This window comes from Carettochelys insculpta, chromosome 2 (assembly GCF_033958435.1).
Source record: "Carettochelys insculpta isolate YL-2023 chromosome 2, ASM3395843v1, whole genome shotgun sequence".
NCBI classification, from domain to species: domain Eukaryota; kingdom Metazoa; phylum Chordata; order Testudines; family Carettochelyidae; genus Carettochelys; species Carettochelys insculpta.
The window spans coordinates 220,432,066-220,455,384 of NC_134138.1; the positions used below are offsets into that span (position 1 = coordinate 220,432,066).

Genomic DNA, 23,319 nt, shown 5'->3' on the forward strand with positions numbered 1-23,319 from the left:
GACCTGCCTAAACAGGATGCGGGCAGGGAGGTTCATTCATTGGGATTTCCAACCCCACACCTGGAGACCTTGCTGTTGCGGATGGTTCAATGAGAAAGCAAGGCCAGGAGAAAAATGGTAGACCCAGAGGGGGTTTTATTGGCTACTGAATGTTCTCAGCATTATGTATACATTTTAAGATGCAGGTTGCACCTCCCTAGTCCAGAACTCTCTAGTGTGTCAACATTTGTGGTTCAGCATTGTTAGGGAACCTGTGCATGCTCTGGGGTTGGATCACTTACAGGAAAAAAATGGCTCAGCAGGGTCACAGATGTGGCTGAACCAGAGAGCTGGGTGATCTGGGACTGGAGTCAAAGGGCTGGGGGCTGGACACAGAGCTCAGCAGCTATGGACAGGGAACGGAAGGAGTGTGTGTGTGTGTGGGGGGGGGCATCAGAGCCCCTCCAGGGGGACCAGGTGCAGAAGAGCATTAGAACCTGTCTTAGGAGCAGAGCAGCAGAGCCCAACTAGTGGGGACCAAGGGCAGGGCAGGAAACCCTAGCAGCTAGGAGGAGAAGGGCCAGCACAGGCCTCCTTTGGTTCAGCAAACTCTCTGCTTTGGGACTGATCAGGTCCTGAGGGTGCCAGACCAGGGAAGTCAATCTGTATCAAAAGGACTATGTTCAAACCATAAAGATATGAGTTTAGGAAAACCACTACATGTTACAAATAAACCGTTACTGAGATTGTGAAGTCTCTGGGACATGGACTGCCTTTGTTCCATGTGTGCACACACTCTCACACACAACCTCTAGTAGTGCTGCTGATTGTGGCCTCTAGGTGCTGCTGCAAATCTACTAACAATAATACAGGACAATTGATATGAAGAAATATATTTAATGGCCATAAAATGTCCTTTCCGGGCTTTTTTTTTCTTTTAACTTCAGCTTCAAACTGGAGATGCTGAGAAATTTTTCATCAGAAAACAGATTTATTGAAGCAGGACCTTTCATGGAAACTTGTTAGCTTCAATCAAACTTTCATCCAGAAGGTTTTGCTTGTCCAGAATGGAAATTCTGGTGAAAATGAGCACCCAGAATAGCCAGCTTTTAGGTCACAAAGCTGGGATGAGGGAAATCCATGTCCAAATCCCTTCTCTGAATTAGAACAAGGACCTGAGCCCAGAAGTCCTTCATCTCAGATGAGTACCTTAACCACCTAGCTATTGGATGTTCTGAGATAGATTGCTCATGCTCTATTTCTGGAAAAAAAAATCAAAACATCTCAGTTTTGTCCTGATGCAGAATAAAAATAAATGTTGAAACCTCAAAATGGAATTCTGATTCAATTTAATTGGGTTTAAGCACATTAAACCTGCTATAGCACAATCAGAATTCACATCATACATGATGAGCACTGTACACATGATCAATAGCTATCTTTTGTTTGTGTCTCTTGTCTGAGAAATTAAACTAAAATTAAATCTGACCTTGTTACCTGTACTGTCTGTATTTAAAGCCATCCAAAGTAGGACAGGCATTGAAAGTGAACAAATGGCACTGAAGATGCCTTAACTGCTTATTGCCTCAGAGTTTTCATTTATCATTCGACCAAATGAATAAAGCCTACTAGGTTCGTGTTTGAGATATAGTGAAAGTCAGATCTTTGTTAGAATAAGTATTTAATCCAAATGCAGTAATCATTGCTAGGAGAATACTTCTCTTACCTATAGTCTTATGATGAACCTAATGACAGTTTTTTATGTTAATAAATACAATCACATTTATCTGGATAATTTGCTTGTTAAAATGAAGGCAACTTTCAAATATTAGAAAGTTTTCCCTACTTTTAAAGAAAACATTTGAATTGGCCTAAATGTACCTATGTATCTGTCTATCTGAAAAAAGAAACTCATAAAAAGAAAAATTCATAATTTAAAAAGAATCGTATCCTGAGCAATTGTGAGCAGCTTGTAAACTCCAACTTAGAGTGTAATTTGGTAATTTAGAGATCATGATTACATTTATTCATGCATTAAAATAATTCACAGATTTCACCAGTGAAAGTTTGAGGTTATGGTCATGGTAGTTTTGGCAAGTATATAGCAAGAACAGTTGCCATGCAATTCCCTTTCCAAGAAATTTGTTACATGTTAATCTTGAAATCTTGCCTACCTTAGAACAAAATGCTGCTGATATTACTACGAGGGGGCTTGCAGACAGAATCACAAGTGTAAGTTTCCATCCCTTCACAAAACCAATCACTATGCCTACTATGAAAGTTGACATGTTTTGAAACAGCTGAGCGACTTTGTCTCCAATGCCATCACTGATTTTATTAATGTCTCTAAGGAACAAAGAGCAACTTTTTCAGTTGAAGATAAACAGCTATTCCTACAAATTCTGTCTTTCTCTCATGTTTTTGCTGTAATGGCTATCAAGCTGTTAATTTTTTAAAAATTACTCTGCTAATCAATAACAGACTATTATTTAAATATTTTGGGTGATTTCTACATTTCAAATGTATTGTTTTCAGATTACACACAGAACACAAAAAGTACAGTGCTCATTTTGTTTTTGTTATAAATATTTGCACTGTAAAATAGTACTGTTCAATATCTTTATTATGAAGGTTAAACTTACAAATGTGGAATTACATACAAAAACCTGCATCAAAAACACAGTCAAACTTTATAATCTTCAGATTCACTCAGTCCTACTTCTTGTTCAGCCAACTGCTCAGAGAAACAAGGTTTTTTACATTTGCAGGAGATACCGCTGCCTGCTTCTTGTTTACAATGTCACCTGAAAGTCAGAACAGATGTTTGCATGGCACTGTCACAGCCAGTATCTCCAAATATTTACATGCCAGATGTATTAAAGATTAATGTATCTCTTTATGCTTGAGCACCATTACACAGGACATGTGTCCATGTTGTTAACTGGTTCTGCTCAATAACAATCCAAAAGAGTAAGGAGCAGCGGACGTTCAATTTCATTATCTGAGTGAGCTGCCACCAGCGGAAGGTTGATTTGCTTTCTTTAGTGATTCAGGCTTTGTAGTTTCTGCTGTGCAGTGTTGCCCTTAAGACATTTTGAAAGCTTGCTCCACCTCTTGTCCCGCCCAGATTTTGGAAGGCACTTCAGATTCTTAAACCTTGGGTCTAGTGCTTTAGCTGTTTTTAGAAATATCATTGGTATCTTCTTTGTGTATTGTCAAATCTGCAGGGGAAGTGTTTTTTAAAAATGAGCAACACATGCTGGCTCATCTTCCTCAACAGCTACAACATGAAACATTTGCCAAAATGTGGATAAAACAGAGTAGAAAGCATAGAATTATTCCCCACAAAATTGTTTATTTATTTATTTATTTATTTATTTAATGGTCATCATCAGGATGGAAGCATGTCCTCTAGAATGCTGGCCGAAGCGTGAAGAGGAATACAAATGTTTAGCATACCTGGCATGTAAATACCTTGTATCCAGCATTGCAAAAATGCCATGTGAATGCGTTTTCACTTTCAAGTGGCTTTGTAAATAAGTGGGCAGCATTATCTCCTATAAATGTAAACACACTTGTCTGTCTTAGTGATTGGCTGAACAAGAAGTAGGGCTGAGTGGACTTGCACGTTTTAAAGTTTTACGTTGGTTTGTTTTTGAGTACAGTTATGTAACAAAAAATAAAAGGTATATTTGTAATGGTGTGAGTTAACTGTGATTAGCCAACAACCCTAATGTATTTTTACACACACACATATCACAATACTTATTACTTTTATTCCTTTTGCTCCAAGAAGCTAACCAAAAATTTCAGGTCTTGCAAATTGTCAATTTGCCCTCATAACTGGAACAACAGAGTAAAGTACCTTTGATGTATTCTTGTTTCCTTACAAGGAATGTACAAAGTAATCCTCCACAAAGCTTTTGCACATGCTTAAATTTTAAATATGTGAGTAATCCCATTAACTTCAACAGAGCCACTCATATTTTTTGCACTTAAGCATGAGTGTCTGCACACTCAGAGGCTAAATCTGGTAGGTATATATTAGTTATCTTTATGTATCACTTTACATCAGTGCACTTTACATAAAGTAAATTGTGTTGGCTCATCTTTCTCTGTAATATGCCGGCGGGAGGGGAACCTCCACAATAGAGCCCATTTAGGGCAGTGGCTCCCAACCAATCTTTTCACTTGTGTGGACTCCCATTCACCCCCCTCAACTGTTCATGGATCCCACCCCCACAAAAAAAAAAAAACCTTCCCAACCATTTCTGGAACATCATCAAAGCCAATCTAGCCACTAAGTACACTTCATTAAATGAAAATGGAAATCCCAACATAGATCTTCGGACAGCAATTAATAACGTTATTGGAAGATACTTAATTTAAAAATGACAATTGATTGTAACTTTGCAATTTATTTAAAACTTATTTTCTATGATCACTTTTATTTAACTTTTTTTTTTCATGGACTCCCTGCACCCTCACAGACTCCTAGGGGTCCACTGACCCCAGGTTGGGAACCACTGTACTAAGATCTTTGTCTTTAAAGCTGTACACAAGTTTAGATCTCAGACGTGGTCTACACCTAAAAGCCCAGCTTCATCTCTCAGAGCTGTGAAAAATTTCACACTTCTGGGAGAGAAAGCAAAGCAGGACTATGCCCTGTTGTAGACACTGCTAGGATGACGGAATCTTTTATTATCCTAGTAACCACCTTGAAGGGGTGAATTTACTACAGTAATGGAAAAATCTTTGCTGCTGCTGCTGCAAGGGTTTGCGCTAAACTAAGGAGAACTTCAGTACTGCAGACATTAATTCAGTTACATTAATATGAGTTTTGAGTAGCTCAGCTGAAGGCAGGAGTTATTCCTGATTTGCAGTGGTGAAACTGATGTCAGAATTAGCCCGCAGAATACCAGTATAAAGACCCACTTTACACAGGTACAGTCCATTTGTCTCCCTTCAGCCCCATGCGTTACCACAAAACAGTTACACCAGCGCAAAAGGTTCTTAACGGAAACGAGGCCTAACCCAGAATTAGAGCTGGATGATTTTTTTTCTGCTTGAATGAATTTATTTAGAGATTCAGGTTGAATTTGGTGAATACCAACTTAGAAAAAGTGAACAGGTTTGTAAAATGTTTCAGCTTTTCATTTTGAAATATTGTTTAGTTTAGAACTGTATAACTAGAGTGGTTAAACCATGTTTTTGTTTTTAGTTGAAGAAAAAGGTTTCATTTTACTAGAAATGATTTTGCTCCTTTCTCCTTCATTTTGGCAACAAAAACAATTTCAGTTTTTCTTTGACATGAAAATATTTTTCTCCTCAGATTTTTTGGTTTGGCCACCAAATTGGAAAACAGGAACAAAACAACTCCATTCACTCAGTTCTATCCAGAATTTCACATTCAGTGGGAATACATAAGGCATAGGCAAAAAAACAAAAACAAAAAATGCTCCCAGAAGGCTTAAAAACTTCCTGAGGATATGGTTCTGCAATCTTTATTCACTGGGACTACTTCAGTGCTGCAGAAACAAACACAAAATACAAAGGTTCTTACTCAGTCAGCCGGGCATTAAGTTCTCCACTATTGGTGGTATCAAACCAGGCAAGTTCCTGTCCCAAAATTGCATGGAAGAAAGTTCTTCTTATCTTCTTTGTCTGCCTTGCTGCTGCCCAAGCCCAAAATGAGATCTGCAGGTAGCCAAACACTAAGGCAGTTGCTCCAATGCCTACATAATATAAAGCAAACCTTAAAAAAAAAGATAATTTACATTATTACAACTTGAAGAAGGAGGACTTGGTTATGATAAATAAACAGAATCTAATTTCGTTTCAAAGGCTGTATCTGTTCTACTGCCTATGTCAGCAAAACTTGTGTCACTCAGGGGTGTGAATATCCCACACCCCTGCAAATGACAGTTACTTGGACCTAAGCACTAACGTGCACAGTGCTATATCAGTGGTAGAGCTTCTCCCATGGACACATCTCATGCCACTTGTAGGAGTGGGGTTATTATGCTGTGGGAGGGATTAGCTCTCCTGTCAGTATAAAGGTCGGTACAGTGCATCTTCACCACGCACTGTGCAGTGGCACCACTGTACCAAGTGTACTACGCAGCTCCAGCACTGCACATGTAGACATGACCTAGGAGTTCCACTGCAAATTCCTGTAGTGAGGTTAACCACAGATATGAAACTTACAAAATCTCTGAGGCCAGAATCAGGCCTCTGAAATGCAGATAATATTGCTGTCCAGTGGTTGATTTTGTGGATTTGCCATTGGCCTGTTTCTATTGCTGGAGAGAAGTTGATAGATGAGAGGAGTGGTTCTTAGACAGAGGCACACACAACAAGCTCTGGAAACCTCAGCTCAAGTCACCACATCTGCTGTCAGCCACGGGGAACAACTGCTTCTTTTGATTTTCTTTGAGGTCCTATCCTCCCCATCCCACAGCTACACAGACACGTCCCCTCTGCGCTGTCCTATGCATCCTTCAATTAGGACAGCAATAGAGTCACCTTCATCCGGTTTACCACATGATCTCTCACTGCTCAGCTGACTCTGCACAGTACACATAGGCTACATCTACACTAGAAGCATCTGCTTACAGGAGTTAATGTCAGAAGAGATGATCTGGCTAAACTTCTGTTGACAGATTGACATAAAAGCAGATCAATCTTCTGACCCGCTCTGTCGACAAAAGAGCCCCTCCTGCCCTCGGAGCATCTACATGGCTATTTTGTTGACAGTTTCTGTCAACAAAACACATTTTGCATGTAGATGCTCCACGAGTTTTGTTGACAAAACCCCAGTTTTGTCTACAAACTCTGTAGTGTAGTTATAGCATTGTGAATCTAAGGCTACGTCTACACGTGCAGCCAACATCGAAATAGCTTATTTCGATGTAGCGACATCGAAATAGTCTATTTCGATGAATAACGTCTACACGTCCTCCAGGGCCAGCAACGTCGATGTTCAACTTCGACGTTGCTCAGCCCAACATCGAAATAGGCACAGCGAGGGAACATCTACACGTCAAAGTAGCACACATCGAAATAGGGATGCCAGGCACAGCTGCAGACAGGGTCACAGGGCGGACTCAACAGCAAGCCGCTCCCTTAAAGGGCCCCTCCCAGACACAGTTGCACTAAACAACACAAGATACACAGAGCTGACAACTGGTTGCAGACCCTGTGCCTGCAGCATAGATCCCCAGCTGCTGCAGAAGCAGCCAGAAGCCCTGGGCTAAGGGCTGCTGCCCATGGTGACCATAGAGCCCCGCAGGGGCTGGAGAGAGAGCATCTCTCAACCCCCCAGCTGATGGCCACCATGGAGGACCCGGCAATTTCAACGTTGCGGGACGCGGATCGTCTACACGGTCCCTACTTCGACGTTGAACGTCGAAGTAGGGCGCTATTCCTATCTCCTCATGAGGTTAGCGACTTCGACGTCTCGCCACCTAACGTCGAAGTTGGTGCCACTACTTCGAAGTAGCGTGCACGTGTAGACGCAGCTTAAGAGAGTCAGAATCCCTTTCCTTACCTGCATTCAAGATTAAAACCTTTTTGTCATGTTATTGAAAAGGCTAATAAAAACACTACATCTTTGGAGGCTAATGAGTTTAAAGGGCAATTCATTACTGCACAATTATACATGAAGCTCCTGGAGTCCCATTATTTTCTCTCCACCATATACAGCCATTTCTTCCCATTCTGTCATTTCCACCAGTTTTACTCCAGAGTCAGTCCAATCAATGCGGCTGGAGTTACTCCTGATTTTCTTTTTTTTACAACAATGCATATGACTGGAGAATGAGGTTCACTCTCTTGGCTTAATTCATGAGGTAAAATGTTTGGGACAGAAATGAAAGTCATAGGCACATGATTCAATGCAGCACATAAGTTCTGTTCTCTCAGCAAAGGCAAAGGTGATGAATAACAACTTCTGTCTGATGCTATTAATGCTCTCCATTGAGAGTTTACTCAGGCTGTATAAGTTGTGTACTTAACAGCTGCTAGCCAACCCGAAGTTAACAATTACTTTGAACGTACTCTGTCATTTGGTCTTCAAAGGGTACTTGTGACTGATTGCAGCTCAGTGAACTTGCTGAAAGGAAAAAAAAAAGAGATTTAAGAGCTATGCACAATAAGCTCTTTCACATCAGGCAGCCTCAGGACCAGGAGGTTGCTGGATGTTCAAATACTTTGGATAAAACAGAGGTATACCTAGCAATTTATAACACTAAAAAAACAAAACAAAGCAAAATAAAACAAAACAAAAACCCCCCAAAACAAAAAAAATTAGATATTAAGAAACAAAAATGTGTGCAAAGTACTTTATCAACAACAGTAGTATTGCACACTGCAGACATATTGTATTTGCTGTATTTGTTTGTATTTACTTTCACTGGCCGCGTCTAATGTGCACGCTACTTCGAAGTAGTGGCGCCAACTTCGAAATAGCGCCCGTCATGGCTACATGTGTTGGGCGCTATTTCGAAGTTGAAATCGACGTTAGGTGGTGAGACGTTGAAGTCGCTAACCCCATGAGGGGATGGGAATAGCGCCCTACTTTGAAGTTGAATGTCGAAGTAGGGCACGTGTAGACGATCTGTGTCCCGCAACATCGAAATAGCGGGGTCCGCCATGGTGGCCATCAGCTGAGGGGTTGAGAGATGCTCTCTCTCCAGCCCCTGCGGGGCTCTATGGTCACAGTGTGCAGCAGCCCTTAGCCCAGGGCTTCTGGCTGCTGCTGCGGCAGCTGGGGATCCATGCTGCATGCACAGGGTCTGCAACCAGTTGTCGGCTCTGTGTATCTTGTGTTGTTTAGTGCAACTGTGTCTGGGAGGGGCCCTTTAAGGGAGCAGCTTGCTGTTGAGTCTGCCCTGTGACCCTGTCTGCAGCTGTTCCTGGCACCCTCATTTCGATGTGTTCTACTTTGGCATGTAGATGTTCCCTCGCAGCGCCTATTTCGATGTGGTGCTGCCCAACGTCGAAGTTGAACGTCGACGTTGCCAGCCCTGGAGGACGTGTAGACATTACTCATTGAAATAAGCTATTTCGATGTAGCGTGCACGTGTAGACGTAGCCACTATGCTGTATTTATGGAAAACACTAAAATTTAACTGATATTTAACTTAAACAATACTGTATACTGTATATTTTAAACTTTCATTATACAAGTACTGTGCTTATATGAAACAACTAAAATTTATGTTATCTTTAACTTAAACTAAAAGATAAAGTGGTCACACAAAGTTAACTACAAAGCTGGTTATTTACGAATTCTAGATAATAGAATGCCAGTTAAAACAGAGTTTACTGTATGGTGTTAGAGAGATAAAGTGGATGAGGTAAGGCATTTATTGGACCAGCTTTTATTGGTGAGAGAAAGCTTTCAAGCTCGCACAGACCAGGCCTCAAAAAAAGAGCTCTGGCTCAAAAGCTTGTTTCTCTGATCAACTGAAGCTTGTTTGATACAAGATATTACTGCCACTTTGCCTTTCTAATGCCTTGACACCAAAGCCTGGTGTCTAATTTTTAGCTGATACAGCAAACCCAGAGGCACTAGGGCTATTAAGTGCCAAGCCTAGAGATACTAGGTTTTCTTACACTAAGAGGAAGATCAAAGCTGCCTTGATTTTTCAGGGTTTGATTTAGCATGCCTCGTAGAAATTCACTAAATCAAACCCTGAGAGAGACCTTGTTGACCACTGTACTCCTTGCTGTTGTAATTAGACCTCCTGTGGTGGGGCTGTGCCACAAATTCGACCTAAGGTATGTTGATTCCAGCTACGCAGTTCTCATTGCGATTGTTGTGTATCTTAGGTTGAATTTCTTTTCTAGTGTAGACCTGGCCTGGGGCTCAGCCCCAATAAGCCCAGGCACAAATTAAGCACTGCCAACATGGCTACAACAACATTGCCCCCAACAACATATGCTGTTAATTTTTTGTGTCATCTGCCTTCAAACTCTTCATTGCTGGTTCCCCGCACCCAGTCTGTGTTGTGACAACATGCAGCATCATTCTATTTGTTACAATATTCACTGAATTTGAAAACTGTGATGTATCTGTAATTTATTTTGTGCCTGGCATGCAGGCCTGGTGTGTTGATCAGCAGTAAAGTGGTTATACTAGGTAATTGTCACATTAGCATATCACTAATAAAATTATATGCCCGTGTTCCACTTGTACATGGGATTTCCCTCCCTGCCATACTGACAAGCAACATTGAATAGCTAAAAAATAATCACACAAACATATTAATTAAAAACACTTATGCTAGGCAAGGCAATACTTTTTAGCCAAGATTTAGCCCAGTTTACACTCACTTTTGCTTACATAAATCAAGGCAATGGTTGTTTATAAGGTAAAACACAAGGGCTATGGCTACACTAGTGAGTTTTGTTGACAAAACTGGTGGAACATCCGCACACAAAATGCTTTTTGTCAATAGTATATCAACAAAAGCCAGCACTTCCGCCAACAAACTTCTGCCTCTCTCAGAGGAGGAAAAGTACCTTTGTTGACAGGTTCTGTTGACAAAAATCTGTGTGGATGCTTGGGGGTGGGGGGCGTCTCTTGACAGAGAGGGCATCCAGAACAATGGACAACCCTGTCTGTCTTCCTTCTGGGTGCCTGTTTTGTCAAGAGAGCAGCCTGGCAGTCTGGCCGCTCTGTCAATAGAGCAGGGTGTTCTTTCGATTGTTTTTTGTGTGTGGCTGCACTCTGTCGACAGAAGTTTTGTTGGGAAATCTCTTTGATAATGACTTCTGTTGACAGATTGCTGTACTGTAACTGTAGCCAAGAAGTATCAAGTTTTGTCTTCTCTTTACTAGTAGAGAATACATTAGATAACCAGAGGACTAGGCAGAAGGCTGAAGATGGGGATCTCTCAGCCTCCAGTTGAAGATGCCCCTGTGATGAATCTCCTACAGAGACTTTTTCTTCCAACTGTTTCTGATTTTGAGTTACACAGGTATTTTTTTTGTTTATATTGGATTAAAATTGCTTCCCCCAGTTAGATGCTTTGGTTTTCGCAATTTAATAGTCCCACTAATTCTTTATGCATAATAGTGCCTTTCCAGCCTTCAGGGGTAAATACCAGCTGAGTTTCTAATTTAACACAGCCAATTAAAAATGCTATTTTTAAAAAACACAAAAGGAATGCTCAAGAAGGGGAAAACCTCTTGCCAGGTGTTGTATGTCACTGCTGACCTTCTGGTTTTGAGTACCATAAAAATAAGAGGTTAAGATTTATTATTCTTAGAGTTTACTGTGTGTAGAAAGCACAACCCAACAGCACACTAGCTAATCCAGGTATAGTTTTCACTGGCATTGTCAAGAGCAGTGGTTCCCAACCTTTTTACTCATGTGGATCCCCAATCACTTTCCCAAACCATTCGTGGACCCCCATCAAAGCCAATTCTAGCTGCTAGGCACATTTCATTAAATGAAAAAGGAAACCTTAACAGATTTTCTGACAGATTAATATTATTGGAAGATATTTAAAAATCATAATTGTAACATTGCAATTTATTTAAAACTTGTTTTCTAGGATCATTTTTATTTATCTTTTATTTTTTTCATGGACTCCCTGTAATACCTCAGGTTGGGAACTGCTGGTCAAGAGCTTTTAGAAGTCTTATTACCATAGGCTACATGTTCTGCCCTTCTCTTTGAGGGTGAAAGAAACACTGCTCTTTCCCACTTTCTTCTGCCTGCACAAATGAAGTGGGGAGAAAAGTTCTATAACCGGGGCTATAACATTATAGAGCACCATTAACATGAATAAAGAAGAGCAGAAGTCTTTATTTCCATAGGCAACACAGCTAGTGATTTCTTGATGACTGCTAATGGGTCATCACCTCTATCTGTATAGAACATCTAGGAGAGTAGTGGGGGGTAGGAATATATTAAAATTAGTAACTCTTCTACAACGCGCAGTGTCGTCATGAAGGCATCGCCCATTGTCAGAAGGTGGAATCCAGCCTTGTGCAGAGACCATCAACACTGCTTAATTTCTTTTAAGGATTATTTGGCCTTGTGTAAGTTTTATAGCAAGGGACGAATTTTCACTCATAAAATGAGTGGCCATGAGAAATATTTAACTACACAGGTTGACCCTCTCTCATCTGGCACCCTTGGGACATGACCAGTGCTGGATAAGAGAATTTGCCAGACCATAGGAGATTAGTATTATCTAGCACATTTGTCAGGGCTGCCTCCCCACTCTGACACTCCAAGTAAAGAAAGTGGGGGCCTGCAAAAAAAACAACTCAACATTCTGTAAAAATAACATTGCCTTTAAAAGCTCTGCTTAAAAAAAACTCCCCAAGGTCACAGATTCTCTGACCCTGGTGGGTAATCACTGCTAGCACCCAAGTGAGAATAACCCCATATAACCCAGGAAGATGCACTTGGGATGTCTCTCTGTGGGGTGAATCCCAAGATCTTAACGTTTCCTTAGGAGAGAACTTGGAAACAAAAAGCTGTAATCTGGTAGCTGACCTTTGAGTCTAAGGTGTGAATACACACAAATCCTTTTCTATAACACAGGAATCAAATCTTTGCCTTAAAAAAGTAATTTATTCATAAAATCAGAGAAAACCTTAAAAAGTTTCTGGATGCCACACACAGAATTACTTCCCTGGGATTCAGCTGAGCAGTTACAGAGTACAGGGGGAAAAAATCAATCCAGTCTGAAAGTTCACCATTTCCAAAATTTTGATAACCTGACTGTGGCTAACCAAATATTTCCTTTCTACTTACATATCTGTGTGCTCATTAGGAGACAGCCAGGAGGTTTACTGGATTCATTCAAACATTTTTGTTCTCTCTCTGCTCCAATTGCAGAGCCAGACAAAGACCCCACAGACTGCAATTGTTCTCAGTTTAAAAGAATCTCTCTTCCTCTTACCTGATCACTTCCTGCAGACAGCCCCCCCATTAACCCTTTACAAGCATTCATTCATGACTACATTACCAACACTTTCACTGCTTACTGGACTCTTAAGCTGTGTCGACACTACGAGATCATTTTCTAATTCTGTAATTTATAAGTTCGATTTTGGCCATCCTCACTTCACACTGTGCTCCCCACAAAGTCGAGTCATTGCTGCCACACACACACTGGCTAACATCTACTGTTGCAGTAGTGCATTGTGGGAAGCTATCCCACAGTTCCCTCATCCCCATTTCATTCTGGGTATGCTCGTTGGTCTTGATGTCATCTTCCCCCATTGCAGTTACTCATTCTCCACCCGATCCCTGAAAATATGCCGATCCCTGGAAATAATGCAGAAGACACTCAAAACTAGAAGAAAGAATTTTTGATTTCCCCAGACATCACCTTGCCAACATGGGTGAGTGACTGTATTCTCAACTGGACATACACTGATGATTGCATGATTGCATGCATGTGATCCCTGAAAATAATTCAGGGGCCCAGAAAGCTTTTTAATTTGAGAGGAACATAGGAAGAAAGAATTTTTGGTTTTCCCATACACTATACTGGTGCTGAGGAGAGTCTTAATGAGGGGTCCTGGACTGCACAGGAAAAAAAGGTGGGTCACTGGATGATCAGTTGAAGTGGTCCTCCCTCAGAAGCAACAAGTCCCTTAGCTGCCAGGAGAGACTTTTCCCTGGCAGCAGCAGCAGCAAGCCCAGTTATGGGCCAAGGGGGAGAGGGAATCGGTGGATGACCAGTTGAGCTGTTCCTTCCCTGGTGGCAGCAGCAAGCCCTTTAGCCACTGGGGGAGACTTCCCCATGGCCACAGCAAAGCTCAGACTTTCTTTCCCATGAGACTGGCAGTATTGTCAGCACTGAACCAGAGGCACATCCTTTTATTGATTAGTAACAGAGAGGAAGCCGTGCTCGTCTATATACTATCAAAACAGAAAAGCAGTAAAGTAGCACTTTAAAGACTAACAAAATAATTTATTAGGTGAGCTTTTGTGGGACAGACCCCGAGTTAGGGTGGGGGCTATCGATGTGGTGTGGTTGAGCTCAGGAAAGACCCAGACTGTGTGGCCCCTGTGGGGGAGGAGAAGCAGTTTGCACACACATGTAAACCGCTGAGAAGAAGTTTCTTGGCGTGTTATACAAGCACGACACCCAGTCCAGCCTTGTTGATATGTGGCATGGCATGTGAGGGGCTGGCGCCAGGCAGCGCAGAGAAAAATAGCAAGTGTACAGACAGAACCGTGAACTCCCTGCAGGGGCTATTTGAATGGGTAAATGCACACACCCTGTTAACAGCATAGCAAGAAAGAAGCCATTTCTCAGGCTGTCATACTAACCTGAACCCACAGCTAAAGGCTCGCTGCTCCCACTTGGCAATTCAGGCTCTTCCTGTTACTGGAGAGCAGTGGCCAGAGCAGAGCGCTGAGAGGGGCATTGTGGGTTACATAAGGGACACATCTGGAGGCTAATAAATTTGCTTTTAAGATGTGACGCTTCCGCACTTGCATTTAATTGAACTTCTGAATTCGAGCTTGACTCTATACCCGTCAGGTAACTGTGATTTTGTAATCTGGAGATTACTGCACCCAAAATCAAGCTAATGGTCTTTACAGTGAAGACAATCACGTGGTAAAATCGAGCTAACTGAATTAAATTTGATTTTATCTCATAGTGTAGATGCAGCCTTAGAAAACATTTGGGGTAAATTACAGCTAAATAGCAGCATAGAACACTTGAGAGCCAGGACTCGTGGCTGTAAACTAACTTTATGGGACCATGGAAAACTTGACCACATCCGTGATCAGTGGTCATCCAGCTAACTAAAATCATGTTGGATTACAAATGTTGCCAGATAAGAGAGTTCTGGATTAGAGAGGTTCAACCTGTATAAAAGAAACTGAAGAAATACCATGACAGAGAGAGAGCCGTCTTCTATCAAAAAAAAAACAAACAGTCAAGTTGCACTTTAAAGACTAACAAAATAATTCATTAGGTGATGAGCTTCCGTGGGACAGACCCACTTCTTCAGATCATAGCCAGACCAGAACAGACTCAATATATAAAGCACAGAGGTCCAACAATTGTTATGAAGGTTGCTAAATCAGAAGAGCAGAGGGGTGGCAGGAGCGGGGCGTGGGGTGGGGAAGTTAAGAGTTAGATAAAACAAAGTATGTAAAAGAGTCCTTATATGGGCCAGGTAATTGCTGTCCCATTTCAAACCATGTGTTAATGTGTCAAATTTGAATATAAATGACAGTTCTGAGCATTCCCACTGCAAACGATTGTTACAGTTCCTTTTTAGTAAAACACAGACTTTCAGGTCATTAACAGAATGGCCCACTTCATTAAAGTGCTGGCTGACAGGCTTGTGAGTTAGGGATTTTTTTATGCCTATTTTGTGTCTATTCATTCTTCCACAAAAGCTCATAATCTAATAAATTATTTTGTTAGTCTTTAAAGTGCTACTTGACTGCTTTTTTGTTTTGAAGAAATCTAAGTCTACATGAAGACTTACTACTTCCTAAACTTTTCTCCAAGGTAAGAATGATCTCTACTTACTTATGAAAATACCCATATATCCAAGCTCTGCTACAGGAAGACAAACACAGGCAAACAAGGGCTAAATGTAAGTCTAGTTTTCACAGGAAAAGTAAGGCGATCATAAGAAAACAAGTAGAGGAGGGCAGAGGAACATATCATCACCAAAATTAAAATAAATAAAGTCTATGAACAATTTCCTTACGTGAACTCTCCTGGGATATGCAGCCGCTCACAAAACCATTGCTCATTTCACCAAAAACGAGTGACATCAGAGGAAGGCAAACTCCATTTGCTACTGCTGCTATTGTTCCAAATATCATAAGAGTTATATCCAGCCAATCTGCATATCGAAACTGATGAGAATCAGTAAAAGAAGGTAAATATCAGATTATGTTAGTCAGTGAAAACCAGTATGACATCCTGATAGTTTGAATGTTAGTAAAATAGACAGCAGAAGTTAATGCTCTGATTTATTTGACATTAGAATAAAATTTTGGATTATGTCAAATCATCAACGAAAATATGAACTTTTCTATGAATGTTGTAAATGTCATCTGTCCTACATTACCCTGTGTGCTGAAATGCCTATGGATGGCATTGGGAGTGCTTTGTATGGATGGAAGGCAACATTTGTAATTAGCTGGTACAGATTTAGCTATAATTCAAAAGACGTAGACAGACAAAAATGAATGCAACAAGCCTGGAATATGATTTTGGAAGAAATGAAAAAAAAATCACATTTCACTTCATGTGTACTGAAGCAGCATATAATTACTATCATTGCAAGTGTATTCTTACTTACTATTGTGATTGGCCCAACGATTTCAGATGTTTTGCTTTTATCCTCTTTGTCTTTGTGTTTCCTGAAAGATATACGTTAAATATGGGACATTTCCACTTTCTTATGGTTGGCACAGATCTGCACATCATTTTACTTCTCAAATACCTATGTGCTTCTATAACCCCTTGCCACAGGATCTGAGTACATCACATATTTTAAGAGCACTTACAACACTCATATGCTTTCGCCCGTCTGGCCGAGGGCCTGGCTGCTCAGGGTCACCCTGCCCGCACTCCGGATCACTTCCGGAGCAAGGTGAAGGAGTTGCGGCAGGGATACGCCTGGGCCCGGGACTCGGCCAGCCAGTCTGGGGCCGTCCCCACTGCTTGCCCCTATTAAAGGGAGCTCAGGGCCATCCTGGGCCCCCGGGACACCTCCTCCCCCCCGGCCAACCTTGACAACACGTCCGATGAGACCCAGCAGGCCTTGGAGCTGGAGTCCAGCCCGGACGCCAGCCCCGCACCCCGGAGCCCACCCGAGGACCCCCTCTCGGGATGGCAGAGGAGGGGTCCAGCAGTGAGGAGGGGTGGCTCTTCATAGACCTCCCCACCTGGAGCACCATCTGGGCGTCTGCCCACTGGGGTTCCCCCGACCGCAGCAATGGATGCTCAGGTATGTACCCCACAGGGAACACACACCCAGGACACGGGGTGGGGGCACCAGACATGACCGGGAGCCTCACACACTCCCAGTGGACCCTGACCCACAACCGCCCAGCCACAGCACGGTCCCAAGACGGTGGCATGGCCATCAGCGCCCGTCAGCACCCGCACCCATGGACAGCACTGTGCCCTAACCCCAGGGTCGGGGGGACCATGCAATGGGGACACCCAACAGGGACATCACACCCACCGACAGGGACAGAGACCCACCACCCAAGGAGGATGGGGGAGTGGGCCATGGGCCAGGGCACAGTACTAACAGACATCCCCTCCCTCTCTCCCTTTCTGCAGCTGCACCATCCAATGCCCCAGGCAGCCAGGCAACCTCCATCGTCCCCAACAGCCCACCAGAGGTCAGCCACCGCCAGCACCCGGAGACAACCTCAAGGTCAACAGGACGGTCCTGCCACCGCTGGACCCTGGGGATGGCCCCCATGGACCCCCAGCTCCTGGCGGCTCTCCGGCAGCAGACGGAGATGGCCGAGGAGAGACTCAACTTCGACTGGGAGGAGTCCACCCAGCGCTGGGTGGCATGGGAGGATTTCAAGGGGGTCTTACGGGACATAGCCAGATCAATCTGGGAGGCCGTCGCTTGGCTCCTGCCCCCGCTGCCCCCCAGGCCGCCCTCCCCGCCACTCCACCCAATGTCCCCCCCGGCTGTGCTGCCTGCCGCCCCACCTGCCTCACCATCTGCTGCCCCACCTGCCAGCCCCCCAGGACCAGAGCCCACTGGGGCTGAAGACCAGCCAGTGGAGGCATCCCGGCTGTACTTGCTGGTCCTCCCAGCCCCCAGCCAGCTGCGCTGAGGACCACGGACAAGGGGCGGGTCACGAGCCGTACCTTCCGGGGGTTGTGCCCCTCTACCCCCACCCCAAACTGATGGGCCGACGGCCGAGCCATCTGCTGGGACCCCATTTGTCTATAGTTTTCCCCCTTGTATATAGCTGTCCTCCTTTGTATATTGGTTGTAGTTTTTGTTGTGAGCATAAGACAGTTAGCAGTTTTCCAAAAATCACAGTTTTATTTTCGAAAGAACCAGAGACATATGCTTGTTGCGGGGGTGGTGTGCGGGTGTTGGGGCCGGTGTGTGGGCAGTGCAGGCATTGTGTGTGGGGATCCTCCGGGGAAGGCCGGGGACGTGCTCAGGGGTCTTCCTGATCAAAACAGGCCCGCAGAGCCTCGTGCACCCGTACCCCCTTGTGGTGGGCCTGGTGGCTGGGTGTGGCAGCTGGCTGGGGGAAGCCCATGCCTGCATCAACCTCCCACCCCTGGATGTAGGTCCCTGCTTCCAGGTGGCGGGAGAGGCCTGAGTTCCTAAAAACATGGGCGTCGTGTGTGCAGCCGGGCCAGCCCACGTACATGTCCTGAAAGCAGCCCCGGCTGTCCACCATGGCCTGCAGGACCATGGAGTGGTAGCCCCTGCGGTTGATGTATCTTCCTCTGCTGTGGTCCGGGGCGTAGATGGGGATGTGGGTCCCGTCCAGGGCCCTGAAGTAGTTCCGGTACCCCATGGTGGCGAATCTGGCGACAGCTGCGTCCAGGTCACCGAGTTGGACGACCCTCTGGAGTAGCATGGCATTGAGCGCACGGACCACCTGTGGGGAGGAAATGCAGGTGCCAATGAGGGTGTGCAGGGTGCCCCAGGGCCCTCCCCCCCAGGTGACCCTCCCGGGCACTTCCCTAGGTGCACCCCCACCCAGCCCCTCCTTCCCTGGCACCTCTCCCTGCCCAGCCCCACACCCAGCCCCCCCTCGCCCCCCAGTGGGTGCATGCCTGGGCCTCCTTACCTCCATGATGATGGCCCCGACTGTGGCCTTTCCCACTCCAAACTGATGTCCCACAGAGCAGTAGCTGTCTGGAGTGGCCAGCTTCCAGATGGCCATTGAGAACCTCCTCTTGCGGGGAAGGGCGCACCGCATCCGGGTGTTGTGGTGCCTCAGTGAGGGGGTGAGCCACTGGCAGAGCTCCAGGAAGGTCTGCCGGCCCACGTGGAAGTTCTGCAGCCACTGGTCATCATCCCACTCCCACATGACCAGCTGCTCCCACCACTCTGAGCTGGTGGGGTAGCTCCAGAGGCAGAGGAGCACCCGGTGGGGGAGGAAGAGGGGATCCCGGTGGTCAGGGGCATCCCCGTCTGCCCCCAGGGAGGGCTCCTCTGGCAGGAACCACTGGGCAGCCTCCCGGGCAGCACCTAGCAGGGCACTTGCCCCCGGATGACTACCTGGAGGGCCTCCTCCTGCTGCTGCTGCTGGGGGTCCATAGCTTCTGTGACTTGGACTGCGAGAGTGTGGAGAGTACTCTGCGGACCTTGTGCTGTGCAGGCCGGGTGTGTCTGGGAGGGGCCCTTTAAAGGAGCGGCTTGCTGTTGACCCAGAAGGGCTAGTGCAGCCTGTGACCCAGTCTGTGGGCTTTCCTGGCCTCTTATTTCAACGGGGAGCGCTTGTGTGTGTGGACGCTCCACATTTCCTTCTGGGGTGGCTCCTTTTGACGTCCCCCATCGCTACTTCAACGTTGAACGTCGACAGCACCAGCCCTGGAGGATGTGTAGACGATACGTGTTGAAGTAGCCTATTTCAATGTGTTTACTTTGAAATGGGCTACTTCGACGTAGTGTGCTCGTGTAGACGTAGCCAAGATGTTCTTTTCTTCACCAAAACTGGATTAGTAACATGAAATAAAAATATAACTTGATTTGCTGGGAGCCCTATTAAAGACAAGCAATTTAGGCTCACATTTTAGTCATTGCTTCTGTTAAAGCAACAGTCATCCCAGTCTCTCTGGCAGTAGGTAAGGAGAGGGGAGCAGAGGTCCTTGAAGGGGTCAGTGACCAGAGTAAGCTGGAGCAGGTATGGGGGCCGCTCCTGGGACACCAGCCTATGCAGCCCCTGGGCCTAGCTCCTTGCTTCCCAGAACCTTATTTCCTCACTTTCCATCAGGAGTTAGTCTAGAAGTGGAAGAGGTTGAGGAAGGAGCGATGGTGTTTTGGGGATATACGTGTGCTCAAGAGCAGTGCAAAATGAGGGGGGCATATACACGCATGCCTCTCAGAACCCATCATATGCAAAGCCAGATCCTGCTGATGAGCCAATTGGCAATGCACCACATTCACAGAGTTGTGCAGCTCTTGATGAGCTACGGGTAGTCCCATAGGTCAGTCTAGAAAAAATGTGACATGTATAAAATTTATTAGCCTTGTAGCCCCATACTCTTTTTGTAGTGACCCTGGCCACTTGACCCCACCTTCGAAAGAGATTGATTGGGCTCCAGCTATGAGAAGGGCAGGTCAGAGGTCGAGCTGAAGTCTACAGTTCTCTGGGCAGCTAATTTAGACAGGGCCTCATAGCTAAGTTACTCCTGGGCCTCTCCACCTCACGAAGCAGCTCAGAATTGAAAGGGTACAAAAAGGTGACAATTCTGTGCTACTTCCCTTAGAGGCACAACAAAAAATCTCATTCTGTTATTGTCAGTGACCTTTAATTTTCAGAACTGTTTTTAAAAAAATACATATAGGAAAGACATAAGATACAGTCGTGGCCTAGTTTAGGGGAGGAGGGTAGCTCAGTGGTTTGAACATTAGCCTGCTAAACTACGGTTGTGAGGTCAATCCTTGAGGGGGCCACTTAGGGATCTGGGGCAAATAGCTTATTTAACATGGGGAAGGATGGCTCAGTGGCTTAAGCATTGGCCTGCTAAACTCAGGCTTGTGATTTCAATCCTTGAGGAGGCCATTTAGGGATTGGAGCCAACATTAGGGAAGGTGCCAAGAGGGCATGGGACTGGACTAGATGACCTCCTGTGGTCCCTTCCAGCTCTAAGAGATGTGTGTCTCCAATTAAGTCTCTTAAAAAAATCTAGCTTTGGCCCAACAGCTGGCACAGACAGTGATGCTACCAATCCTCGTCAGAATGCTACAACCCCCAGGAGACAGCTGGGTTCTGTCAGAAGTTGGGGGGAACTAACTGGCAGTGGAGTGTAGCCATGGTTGTCCAGGATGTGCTGATCCAACATATGTGGGGCTTTCATATCATTTTAAAGCTGACACCCTTTCAAGAAAACCAGCAGGAGGGTAGGTGGGGCCAATACCTACCTTCAAGGTGAACACTCCACTTGAGACTAGGGAGACACATGAGGACAGGGAGCTGTAATTCACATCACTCTGACCCACCTTATGACACTAGCCCTTTTCAGATGTTCTGCCAGATACGTGTCAAAAGCAGAGCAGCATATTGGATTTCTTCATGTATAAAAATATACCAATAGAAAGCATTCACAATTCCTCCGAGACAAGTATGGTGGAACACTCAGAAAAATCATTGCAGCAACAGCAGTCCCAAGGAGCTCTGATTAGCACAAGTTTACTTAAAGTAGAAACAAATACTCATGAAGAACATGAAATTCAACCCATCGCTGGGCACGTGACACAAAAATGTTGCGAATTAAAGGTGAAATCCCTCTGAAGCCAGGGGACCTGATCCGAGTCTCCCTCACACCTGATTTACATCAGTTTAATTCCAAGTCACTGAAAGTCAGTGGAGTTGCAACAGCATAAAATCACTGTGAGAAGACAATAAAGCTGGTTTCTATATGTGTATTACTCCTTTTGACCTGAAAGCTTAGCCAGAATCAGGGTGTTACAAGTTGTTCGTTAGGTGGGAACACTGATGGTAGAATCAAGTGTTTTCTTTGAAGCAAACTTATTTACAGAGAAGGTACTTTTTTTCCCTGAACATCAGTGGACTCAAACAGTAGCAGTTAGTGCTTTGTTTACATCTCTTTAGCCATCTTGTCCAGACACAGAAGGCCCTCTTCTTGGCTTCTCCCTGGATCACATACTGGAAACCCTGTGTTTGTCCAAGCTTTTTGTCTCTATGTGTCTGCGTGCTCATTTCTGGCTACGTCTCCACTTAAAATGCTACAGCAGTATACAACTGTGCTGCACATCACTTTAGCTAACCCACGTCTTCCATCAGAGGCAGTAGCTAGGTCAATGGAAGAAGTCTTCTGTCGATTTAGCACTAGTGTTTAGGTTGGTCTTTCAGGAATGTGGGTTTCATCTGCACTCCCCCGGTCCCCGAGAGGCATAGCTATGCTGATGTAAATGTTCAGCATAGAGCATACCTCTATTTCCTGCTTCCCTCTCATGCCTCCACCCTTTTAGCCAAAGGATGCCCAGCCTAGCATTCTGCCTACATCGCTCAAATGCTTGAGTGGTATAGGGTGAGCCCATCTTTTTAGACCAACCAATGTTCCTCACCCTGAATGAAGGGTGGCTGCTGCACTCAAGTGATGTCTTAAAGCCCATTAAAATAAAATATTTGCTTCATTCTGAAAGCTTTAACACAGTTAGAGACAGTTTGTCCCACTGAGCTCAACACAGACAAGAGGTGAGACTCAAACACTTACCTGCAATCTACATCCGCATTTGTAGAATTCTTTGGTGCCTGGCCAGCAATTTCTGTGTCAATGTCTTCCATGGTTATGTGTATAGGTGATTTATTCTAAAACAAAGTGCAGTGCTGTTAATATCATTACTTATTGGGAAAGCCAATACAGGACACACTTTAAGTGATACCAGTGAGAAATCTCCAATGTAGCCCAATGGGCCAGGTTACCTCTTTTATATTCACTGCTTTTCACTATATTCTGCTTTATTATATTCAGCAGTAAAGCAAGGAACCCACAGGGCTGTATCATGTAGGATGTTAGCTCCAGCAGTTAACATAAGGCTTGAAACCTGTAAACTTTGGCATAGATAAAATGAAGTAATTTATAAAATATGAAGAACTGGAAGTTGAATGCAAGGGGGAGTTTTGAGCATATGACATAAACTGACCACAGACAGGAGCTAAAACCTACTTCTGGAAGGTCATGGATGATAATGAACTGATGTATATGATGATGGGATAAAATCATAGATATACTAACCTATATAAGAAAAGACACCTTAGCATTGGTAAAGGGAGGAAATACAGATGAAGAAGGAGGGTAAATAACCCTACTGAATATGAATTAGGCATGGTAGCATCAGTGCAACATATTATAAAAGTAGCATCCCAGGGCAGTAGTATACATCTTGGAAGGAACCAGAAGGATGGCCACTGATGAGAATGAGAAAGGTGCAGTCATGAGGAAGGTAGTACTAATATCCAGGCTGTTCTGCAAGGGATGTCATGAGTATGGACGTTTCAATGTACTTTCTGTATTTTCTCTATTGTGTGTAACTTTGTTAAGTATATTGTTAATATAAAAAGTTCCTGTAATGTGAGTCTTGCACCCGAACATGTTGGGGTTCCCAGCCATAGAATAATTGCAATAATAAATTAAC

General features: G+C 44.4%; 1 protein-coding gene across 1 annotated transcript in view; it reads right to left on the reverse strand.

Moving 5' to 3' along the window:
• The window catches only part of ABCB5 (ATP binding cassette subfamily B member 5), a 67,230-nt gene extending 44,762 nt beyond the window's left edge, over positions 1-22,468 (reverse strand). Inside the window, exons 1-6 of the mRNA XM_074986187.1 lie at positions 22,398-22,468; positions 16,294-16,354; positions 15,694-15,844; positions 8,038-8,092; positions 5,543-5,734; positions 2,154-2,325 (exon numbers count right to left, since the gene is read on the reverse strand). Of these exons, the coding sequence (XP_074842288.1) occupies positions 2,154-2,325; positions 5,543-5,734; positions 8,038-8,092; positions 15,694-15,844; positions 16,294-16,354; positions 22,398-22,468 (702 nt within the window). The remainder of the gene's footprint in view (positions 1-2,153; positions 2,326-5,542; positions 5,735-8,037; positions 8,093-15,693; positions 15,845-16,293; positions 16,355-22,397) is intronic.
• Positions 22,469-23,319: the final 851 nt, after the last annotated feature.